Source organism: Cetorhinus maximus, chromosome 9 (genome assembly GCF_964194155.1).
Source record: "Cetorhinus maximus chromosome 9, sCetMax3.hap1.1, whole genome shotgun sequence".
Classification (NCBI taxonomy): Eukaryota; Metazoa; Chordata; class Chondrichthyes; order Lamniformes; family Cetorhinidae; genus Cetorhinus; species Cetorhinus maximus.
The window spans coordinates 24,125,697-24,136,643 of NC_135887.1; the positions used below are offsets into that span (position 1 = coordinate 24,125,697).

At 48.0% G+C, this 10,947-nt stretch overlaps 1 protein-coding gene across 1 annotated transcript; it reads right to left on the reverse strand.

Annotated features, from left to right (window-relative positions):
• Nucleotides 1-1,246: 1,246 nt before the first annotated feature.
• On the reverse strand, nucleotides 1,247-10,720 carry LOC144684480 (uncharacterized). The gene is made up of 3 exons (XM_078548302.1): nucleotides 10,103-10,720; nucleotides 3,538-3,646; nucleotides 1,247-1,870 (listed from the first exon to the last, which is right to left on the reverse strand). The coding sequence occupies exons 1-3, from the start codon at nucleotides 10,211-10,213 to the stop codon at nucleotides 1,599-1,601; spliced, it is 492 nt and encodes a 163-aa protein (XP_078404428.1). The 5' UTR covers nucleotides 10,214-10,720; the 3' UTR covers nucleotides 1,247-1,598.
• Nucleotides 10,721-10,947: the final 227 nt, after the last annotated feature.

The window sequence follows — 10,947 nt, forward strand, 5'->3', positions numbered from 1 at the left end:
TGACCACTACATCTAGAAGGACAAGGGCAGCAGATAGATGGGAACACCACCACCTGGAAGTTCCCCTCCAAGTTATTCACCATCCTGACTTGGAAATATATTGTCGTTCCTTCACTGTCGCTGGGTCAAAATCCTGGAACTCCCTTCCTAACAGCACTGTGGGTGTATCTACACCACATGGTCTGCAGCGGTTCAAGAAGGCAGCTCACCACCACCTTCTCAAGGGCAACTAGGGATGGGCAATAAATGCTGGCCCAGCCAGTGACACCCTCATCCTATAAATGAATAAAAGCAACACAGCACTCCCTCAGTACCGACCCTCTGACTGTGCAGCACTCCCTCAGTACCGACCCTCCGACAGTGCAGCGCTCCCTCAGTACTGACCCTCCGGCAGTGCAGCACTCCCTCAGTACTGACCCTCTGACAGTGCAGCGCTCCCTCGGTACTGACCCTCCGGCAGTGCAGCACTCCCTCAGTACTGACCCTCCGGCAGTGCAGCTCTCCCTCAATACTGACCCTCGAGCAGTGCAGCAGTCCCTCAGTACTGACCCTCCAGCTGTGTAGCACTCCCTCATTACTAACCCCCCGACAGTGCAGCACTCCTTCAGTACTGACCCATTGACAGTGCAGTGCTCCCTCAGTACTGACCCTCCGACAGTGCAGCACTCCCTCAATACTGACCCTCCGGCAGTGCAGCGCTCCCTCAGTACTGACCCTCCGGCAGTGCAGCACTCCCTCAGTACTGACCCATTGACAGTGCAGTGCTCCCTCAGTACTGACCCATTGACATTGCAGTGCTCCCTCAGTACTTCACCGAGCGTGTAGGCTGGATTTTAAATTTAAGACACGGGACTGGGGCGTGTACTGTCACGTGGGAGGGCAAGTGGTGAGGATGACACAGAGAGTCTACCGAGGGATATAGGGGCAATAGAGGGACTAGTGGGATAATGCCTGCCTGATCAGCGACATTCACATCCCATGAAGGAATTTTAAAAATGGGGCAGTGGGCAGAATGGCCTGTAGGAGTTCCATATGATTTTATGACTTCAGGCATGATCCAGTTAAGATTTAGATTCTGTGCAGATGCATTGTTCCCGGGAATCGTTCCTGCTGATCCCAGCAAACCAGGAATTGTCAGCTACAGGTTTGTTAACGCTTCAGGATTATCCAGGATTTTCCAGGAATTGAAGATTAATTTCCAGGGCGCTGCAGCAAGTAACAGCCAGGAGAAAAAACATTTCAGAGGTGAACAGAAAGATGAATTTTATTTAATTTTCCTTGAGCAGTTTGTTCATTCGCTCTAAAAAAGATCAGAGACTGGGCAAAAGATGCAGTTTGATTGATGGTCAACAACCCAATCACAAAATGAAGAGTTAGATCACTATCCAATTAGCAGGGGAAAGTGGGACGATTGGCAGGTTTGATGACCAATGGTGTGAGAGGGTGGGTGGGACATCATGAGCGTGGGTATCAGGTGATGAATGATGGGGGAGCGGCAGTAGACAGATGAAAGTCATGTGAAGAAACCTGAGTGTCCAATCAGAGTTGGCAGCCCGGGGTTGGTAGGTTGGTGATGGGTTGGGTCAAGGCCAATGACCTCATCCAGGGGCTTTGAAGTCAGCTTTGAGTAGCTGAACCCAGAGCTGGGTGTAGGGGTGGACGAGGCTCGTTGGCTGGTTGCTGCTGTCAACCAGAGCCTTCTTCTCATTGGACCATTTCAGGAGCCCCCCCTCCAGGTTGGAAATATTCATCGAGCTGTGCAAATTCTGTCTGGAATCTCCAGCTAAAAAGTTACAGAGTTTCTGTACCAACTGCGATGCATAAAATCCGACTGTACAATAACACACAACAGCTGGGTCAGCTTCGTTTCCTGTATGAGGAAAAAAACACAGGTAGGTGAAACTGTATAAAGCCCAACACTCACACATACACAGACCCCAATACACACTCCCCAACACAGACCCCAATACAGAGCCCAATACACACTCCCTAACACAGAGCCCAATACAGAGCCCAATGCACACTCCCCAACACTGAGCCCAATATACACTCCCCAACACAGACCCCAATACACACTCCCCAACACAGACCCCAATACAGAGCCCAATACACACTCCCCAACACAGACCCCAATAGATACCAGGGAGATGGTGGCATAGTAACTGGACTAGTATTCCAGGGACCCGGGTTCAAATCCCACCACGGCAGATGGTGAAATTTGAATTGTATAAAAATCTGGAATTAAAAGTCTGATGACCATGAAACCATTGTCGATTGTTGTAAAAACCCTCGTGGTTCACTTTAGGGAAGGAAATCTGTCATCCTGGCCTGGTCTACATGTGACTCCAGACCCACAGCAATGTGGTTGAGTGAGACACTCAGTTCAGGGGGCAATTAGGAATGGGCAACAAATGCTGGCCTTGCCAGCGACACCCATATCCCTAATACACAAACACACACAATCTCTATTTTACACACTCCAAAATATACACATTCTTTGTCTCTCTCTCTCACACATATAATGGCCCATAAAATACTCTTCAAGTTATTCTTTATTCAAATTAAGTGGAATTTACTAAGATTTCCACAGGTTCCAACTGGAGAACGGGGATGAGTGTGGGAGGATGAGGAGGAGTGAGTCAGACCCTTTCTCATTTCACTTTTCCTTTAAATCCAGGGAACCCGTACCCCAATGAGAGTCAGTGTGTGTGGGACCCGTACCCCAGTGAGAGTCAGTGTGTGTGGGGCCCGTACCCCAGTGAGAGTCAGTGTGTGTGGGACCCGTACCCCTGTGAGAGTCAGTGCGTATGGGACCCGTACCCCAGTGAGAGTCACTGTGTGTGGGACCCGTACCCCAGTGAGAGTCAGTGTGTGTGGGACCCGTACCCCAGTGAGAGTCAGTGTGTGTGGAACCTTTACCCCAATGAGAGTCAGTGTGTGTGAACCCGTACCCCAGTGAGAGTCAGCGTGTGTGGAACCCGGACCCCAGTGAGAGTCAGTGTGTGTGGAACCTGTACCCCAGTGAGAGTCAGTGTGTGTGGAACCTGTACCCCAGTGAGAGTCAGTGTGTGTGGAACCTGTACCCCAGTGTGAGTCAGTGTGTGTGGAACCTGTACCCCAGTGAGAGTCAGTGTGTGTGGGGCCCGTACCCAGTGACAGGAAGTGTTTTTGGGACCCGTACCCCACTGGCAATCAGTGTGTGGGGAATTCCTTGCAGGGTAGATTGTATATGGGGAACTCAAAAGATTCACCCTCTGAGCTCCAGACACAGCATCATCTACCTCCATGATTTCCTGGGGAGCCATTCTTGGTCTGGGTTTGTATAGACCCTGGGCGGCCCTGTGTCCAATCAGCTCACCACTCACAGCTTTACTGTCACACTCCCAGGTCTATATGGCGTCCTCTTCAGTCCGGGTTATCTGTGACCCTATTTGGTCTGTTTGTTGCAGACACAGTCTGCACTTTAACCGTCTGGATGTTATCATCCTGTGCAGACAGCAGTGAAGAACCCGTGGATGGGAGTTAGACTGTCCCTACCTGCCAGGCCCAGATCCTTGACCAAATGATCCATGTTGGTGGCTTCTGGGTCAATGCGAACGGCTCCTGGTAAGTGACTGATCTCATATTCAGGTGGACTCCGAACATCCTGGAAGAACAGGAAGACAGGAATCTGTTTCTCTGTGTGTAATATCGCTCCACGCTCTTTAACTGGTTCAACTGTCCCAAAGCACTTGACAGACAGAATAAATTCACAGTGATGTGTGAGAGAGTGAGTCCCAGCATCAGAACCACTGCAGCAACACTGACTTGGTATGAAACAACTATACTCACTGGGACAAGCAGAAGCCATTCAGACCCTCTAGCCTGTTTCACCATTCAATTAGATCATGATTGATCTGTACCTAAAAGCCAATTTCCCACGTTTGTTCCATGTCCCTTAATATATTTGCCCAACAAAAATCTACCAATTTCAGTCTTCAAACCTCCAATTGACCCGCAGAGATCCAGAGCTTTTTGCAGGAGAGAGATCCAGATTTCCACTATCCTTTGTGTGAAGAATTGCTTCCTGACATCACCTCTGAACAGCCTGGCTCTAATTTTAAGATTCTGCCCCTGTTTCGTCTTCAAGGACAGCAGTGCTTTCTCATAGTCTGTCTTTATTGAACTGATCTAAAATGGCAGCTTACAGATCTTCCTTCATGGCAGAGGTCACATGACTAGAGCAAGCCAGCTGGGACATTTAGTACTGTTGCATTTCAAAGCCCAAACATCCCCCTTTTCATAACGAACAAAATGCATATTTGCATGCAAATCATGCTTATCTGTGAGTTACCCAAGTTACCCACAATACACCCACTGTTCTCATGCAATAACAACTGTTTGTTCTACTAGTCAGTCTCTGCCCCAGCATTGCAGTCATAGTCTTTAAATCATGCAGGCTTCTTAATGCACGTTGTCATTGGCTGTTCATCTGGGTGATTATCCTTGTCTGGAGAGCGTTGTTCCCATGGCACGTGTTACCGGGGTAACTATTGTTGTTCTATTTCCATTGTTGGGGACAACTGGACCTCTGGGATTGATGGTCATTCTGTACTCAGTGCATAGACTGAGATCCCTTCTCCCTGGCTGGCCGATGACTGTGAAGGAACCAGCTTCACTATCACTAGTGTTTGTATCTGCCTGCAGTTATGCTGGTATAATTGGTCGTTCACTTCCATCGCATGTGATCGAGGTGACAAATTCTCTGCGCTTGTCCCACGTTTCCACATGGGCTGATTCCGTTGAGAGCCTTGAAGGTTTATACCCTGACTGGCTCTCCAATGCTCTGCTCTGCTAATGGCTTGGCAGTCTGGTCAAAATGAAATTTGGCTTTTTTGCCGTTTCACCTCAATCTTTTCACTCATGCCTATTACTACTTCTGGCTTCAGCAGCTTTTTTGCTATTGAAAGAGTAGTTTGCGTGCAGTGTGACATTAGTCTTTGGACTGGACTACATTCTGTGCCTTCAGCCGGTGAGTGTCTCCACTCGAGGATTGCCTTGTGTACATCTGTGCTAGATTTGCTTGATCTCTTGTTGATTCATTTGGCGAATTTCACTGCTGCCTCAGCCTATCCATTCGACTGGGGATAGTGCAGAGATGGTCTATTGTGTTGAATTCCCCAATCCTTTGTGAAGCAGCTGAATTCTTCACTCATGAACTAAGGGCCATTGACACTCATCACAATGTCTGGAATGCCATAACAACTGAAGCGTGCTTTCAGGAATCCCATTATTTCTCCTGTCGTTGTTGAAGTCAGCTGGTCTAACTCCCAGTAGTCAGAATAGTAGTCTACGGTGACAAGATAGTCAGTTCCTGCTATAGTGAAGAGGACTACACCCACTAGTATCTCTGGGATGTCATGTGTCTTCAACAGCTCACTAGCTTGGTGCTCGATACAAGAACCACACTGGCTTATGTGGTCTTTAATTTCATTGCTTATGTTTGGCCACTAGAGCACTTCTCATGTCTTTCTCAGACTCGATTCAGTTACTTGGTGGCTAATTTGGATGTGCTTCAGCATCTCTGCTCATCTACTTAGGGATGATGACTTTATTTCCTTTGTACAAGATGCCATCTTGGGCTGTCAATTCATCTCGGTGTGCCCAATATGCTCTTGTGACCACAGGTGTGTCTTTGATGCTCTCAAGCCATCCTTTCATCGTCACTTCCTGTAGCGCTTGGACAGCTGCATCTTGTTATATAGTTTGCTTGATCTGAGCAAGGTGCTTGTCTGTCAGATTCAATGTCTCTGCTGCGTTTATGACTGCAAGAGCATGTCGAGCTGCTGCTGCACATTGAACCTGGAAGATTTCACACTCTATTGCAGCCTCTCAACTTTCTTCTTGGGGAGTGCTGCTCTTGACAGCATGTCAGTGATGTTCATCTGTTTTCTTTGCTTGTATGTCACATCCAGATGATATCTCTGTAAACAAAGTAACATTCTTTGCAGACGTTTTGGAGCAGATAGTAGCGGTTTGAGAAAAATGTTTTGACGTGACTTGTGGTCGGACCCCAGTATTATCTTGGCTCCCCCAAGCAGGTATTGATGAAAATGCTCACAAGCAAAAACAATGTCAGGCACTCTTTCTTGCTCAGAACATAGCGTTGCTAAATTTGCATTTGCGCTCTGGATGCAAACGCGACTGGTTGTCCATGCTGCATTAGGGTTGCTCTACAACCTGTCTCACTGATGTCACACTGCAAGGTGACTTCATCATTGACATCATAATACTGGCATCGTCATCATGAGTTGTTTGATTTTAGTGAACGCTGCTTCTTGTTCTGTTCCCCAATACCACCGCACCCCCTTGGCAGTGAGCTTGCATAATGGTTCACACTCCAATAATAAATTAGGCACAATATTTGCTAAATAGTTCACAAATCCAACAAATGGTTGCACTGCTTTCACACCTGCTGGTTGCTCCATCGCTGCTACAGCTCTCACCTTGTCAGGTTCTGGGTGAAGACCTTTTGCTGTCAGTACGTGACCTATGTACTTAACCTCAGGCATCTTCAGTTGCAACTTTTTCTTGTTCAGCTTCAGGTTCATCTGGTGAGCTCTCTCCAGCAGTCGTCTTAAATTATGATCATGGTCAATTATAGCTTCTTCCATTGTGTCTCCACACCCATAGACTCACAGATCATCCACTATGGCTTCCACTCTGGGAAGATCACAGACTATCTTGTGCTGTCTGCGTTGATGCTCTTTTGGAGCTGTGGAAATGTCAAATAGAATCAGTATCTCCCGAACGGTATCCAGAATGTCGTTAGAAAGCTGCTGCTTTCATCCAGCTTCACTTGCCAATAACCATCCTTCCTACCTAGGGTAGTAAAGATCTTTGCCTGGCAAGTTGTGGTAAAATTCCTTCGATGGTTGGCATGGGGCAGTGAGATCTCTTCAGCTCTTTATTTAGATCCTCTGGGTCTAAGCACACTCACAGCTTCCCAGGTTGTCTCACTGCTACCAGGCTGCTAATCCAGTCTGTAGGAGTTGTCAATCTCTTGATTCCTCCCTTCTTTTCCAGCCCTTCTATCTTGTTTTTTAGGCTGGACTTGAGAGTAGCTGGAATTCTTCTTGGCTGATGCTGAATTGGTTTTGCACTCTCATCTACTTTGAGATGATATTCACCAGGTAGACATCCCAACCCTGTAAACACGTCTTTGTACTCCTCTAGGATCTGTTCAGTAGCTCCTGGTTTAGTGTGCTGTGACCCGTTGTGGATCTCTGGGTGCACGCTCAGGGTTACGAGTCCAAGCTTTAGACTTTCTTCAGCTGGAATGTGTGGCTGTTACGTGCTGTCTACGACCTGGAACTGCAGATCTTCCTTCTTGCCATTGCATTGGGCTCTCAGACTAATTTGTCCTCTTGGTATGAGTATCATGCCATCAAAAAGCCTCAACCTTACTTTCGAGGGCTTCATTTTCAGATTGTCATGTTGAGCCACTTCATTAAGGTCTGTGAAGGTCATTATGATGCATGAGGCACCAGTGTCTATCTGACACTTCGTATTCACTTTATCATCCCCCTTTGCAGTCATTGTAACAGTCACAAGCTATTTATCACATATAGACTTGACGGAACCAACCTGTTAAATGGTGTCTATGCTTCGTCAGACTCTTCGGCTGACATCTCTCCAGTGGTCATCAGCATTGGCTTGTTTTGCTTCTTTCTAGCCAGACACTTGTGTGCAAAATGACTCAGCTTTTTGCAGTTAAAGCACTGTTTTCCCCATGCTGGACAATCCTTCTTTTCCTCCGCAGTATTTCCATCTTACCCTATGTCCGCGACTGTTCTGCTCTTTCGGCCTGGAATGTATCTCAGCATGATATATCTCCTGCTCTGCTCTGCCATATATGTGTTGGAGGTGATGTTTCACAACCTCTGCATTTCTACTTGTCTATCACTTTCCTGAGCATAAGTTTCCCCTCTTTCAGTTGACTTGCTCTCACTGAGGGGTCTCACAGGCCTAAGATTATTTGATCTTTAATCAGATCATCTTTTAGCTGTCTGAATTCACATGTTTCGGCAATCTGTGTTACTGCAGTCACATACTGACCTATGCTTTTCTTTTCACCTTGAGCCCTAGTGTGGAATACACAGTGTTCATATGTAATTAACTCTGTTGCCAGCTCATAGTCTTGCCAAGGAAAGTGGGAAAACTGCCAGTTCTGCCACATATCACCTTTGATTTCGACCAGAGAAAGGAGGGGAAAGTTTACAGCCTTGTTCACTCACCCAGTATTTTATTACAGTGTTTACTTTGTGTTTGCTTTTCCTTGTCATTTTTTTCGCAGATTTGAGATCTGAGCCGCGGCTTCTTTTTCTGTGGCATTATTTTCAGGGTTTCAAACTTGTATTTTAAAACCACTTCTGACACCATATTTCGAGTTCAGGGACAGCGGTGCTTTCTCATTGTACGTCTTTACTGAACTGATCTAAAATGGCAGTTTACAGAAAATTTCCTTGATGGCAGAGGTCACATGACTACAGCAAGCCAGCTAGGACATGTACTCTATAGTAGTTGCTGTAATACAGTAGCTCTAAAGAAGACTCATACGGACTCGAAACATTAACTCTGTCTTTCTCTCCACAGGTGTTGTTCGGCCTGTTGAGTTTTTCCAACATTTTTTGTTTTTGTTTCAGATTTCCAGCAGTATTTTGCTTTTATCTTAGGACATGTAGTACTGTTTAGGACATGTGGTACTGTTTAGGACACGTGGTACTGTTTAGAACACGTGGTACTGTTTAGGACATGTGCTACTGTTTAGGACACGTGGTACTGTTTAGGACATGTGGTACTGTTTAGGACACGTGGTACTGTTTAGGACACGTGGTACTGTTTAGGACACGTGGTACTGTTTAGGACACGTGGTACTGTTTAGGACATGTGGTACTGTTTAGGACACGTGGTACTGTCTAGGACACGTGGTACTGTTTAGGACACGTGGTACTGTTTAGGACACGTGGTACTGTCTAGGACACGTGGTACTGTTTAGGACACGTGGTACTGTTTAGGACATGTGGTACTGTTTAGGACACGTGGTACTGTTTAGGACACGTGGTACTGTTTAGGACATGTGGTACTGTTTAGGACATGTGGTACTGTTGCATTTCAAAACCCAACCAGGCCCCTTGTTTTGGACACCCCCCAGCAGAGGAAATAGATTCCCTCTACCTGCCCTCTCCAACCCTTTTATTATTAACAAATACGGCATTGTGTCCGTGAGATCTCCTGGACTGCTTTCCATTGACAGGCCAGTCAGAGAGCTCTGCACCAGTTAATCATTTCGCACACAGCCGTCTATTTTCAAATCTTATCCCTCGATTAGGTCAGACCTTGAAAGCTGAATGAGAGCAAGCCAAGTTTCGGTCGCTGATTCCTCCACTCCCAGGGGCCCTCGGAGAAAGCCTCAGGTGAAGGTGGCAGAGCCAAGCCAGCCCCAACGAGTGACTCCATGGAGCTGCAGTTACCCAGCACAGGCCGGCCTGAAGCAGGGGCCTTTCCTGACTCAGTTGGGCAAGTGATGGTTCGAGTTGGGGGAAGCACTGAGCACTGGTCTGAGGCAACTGGATAACTACTGATGGAGGAAATGCCCATCTGAGGGCCCCAGTGAATGAAGAGTGAAAATCTTCAGCACTCACATTGCTGTGGCCCAGTTTTTTGCTGCAGGGCTTAAACAGTTTAAGATAAACCAGCTGAACCTGCACCAGACCAACAGGCTGAAGGGATGGCCAACATCCAGCCAGTGTTTATCACTGGAGCAGCAGCAACTTCAACCTTTCACTTCCACAATTCAATTCCAGAATGTCCTATAGGGAGGACGAAGTTCATTCTCCTGCCCACCCCCTGCCATGTCCATGTGCAAAGTGGCTCTGAGGGGACAATCTCTGCCCCATTCCCCAGCCCATTCTTTACCCAACCTCCTCCTGTCCAACACCAAGAGCTGCCCCCTCCCCCCCCAGCTCAGATCCCCCAATCCCTCAGCGATTCCTCCCCCAGTCGAACAGCTGCCCTGACTGGGAGGGTGGAGCGGGAGCCACTCACTCACTCACTCACTCACCAGCAGCAACAGACGTTCCCGATTCTCCTTCAGCAGCTGCTCCACTGTGTCCGAACAAACATTCTCCACCGCGGGGAACCGGTGTCGGATCCACTCACTCACTGGCTCCATGTCCCAGCCGCCGCTTCAACCCCCCCGGGGACCAGACTGAGAGATATTGGCGGAGGCTGAGCCTCTCGCTGTTCACCCCCGCGGTCAGTCTGAACACAGTCACTCTCTGCTCTCTGGTTAATAACTAAGCGGGAACTCTCTGGGCTCCGGCTCTTTGACCGCAGACACCGGGGTTATTGGGGCGCTGGGCTCAGGCTGGGGAGCTGGTACCTGGAGCCCTGTGTCCAGTCCTGCTCTCCTCACTAAAGGAGAGATAGACTCGCACTGGGTGGGATTCAGAGAAGCTTCACCAGGCTGGTTCCGGGCTTGGGGAAGTTGGGTTTGTCTTTGTGAGGAAAGGTTGAGCAGGTTGGGTCCTGACCCACTGAACTGCAGCAGAATGAGAGGTGATCTTGTGAAATATGTAAGATTGTCAGGGGGTTTGACACTGGGGGTTACAACATAACAGGGCTCCCATTTCAGACAGGGACGAGGAGGAATTTCTTCTCCCAGGCGGTTGTTTGTGTTTGGAATTCTCTCCGGGTCATTGAATATATTCAGGGCTGAGTTAGACAGACCAGGGAGGCAAGGGTTAAGGCAGGAAAGTGGCCTTAAAGTCACAGTCAGATCAGCCATGATCTTACCAAATGGTGGAGCAGGTGGAGGGGCCGAATGGTCAGTTCCAGCTCTTATTGTTTATGTCCCCCTGAGGAACGTTGGTGAGGGGGGTGCTCAGAGACCCTGGGTGTGCCTCA

Bases quoted from the DNA above. Each gene is read 5' to 3' on its own strand.
- LOC144684480 (XM_078548302.1), bottom strand. From the start codon at position 10,213: ATGGAGCCAGTGAGTGAGTGGATCCGACACCGGTTCCCCGCGGTGGAG. The intron at 3,647-10,102 runs GTGAGTGAGTGA...CTGTTCTTCCAG, and splicing joins GGGAACGTCTGTTGCTGCTG to GATGTTCGGAGTCCACCTGA. The intron at 1,871-3,537 runs GTAGGGACAGTC...TTCCTCATACAG, and splicing joins CAAGGATCTGGGCCTGGCAG to GAAACGAAGCTGACCCAGCT.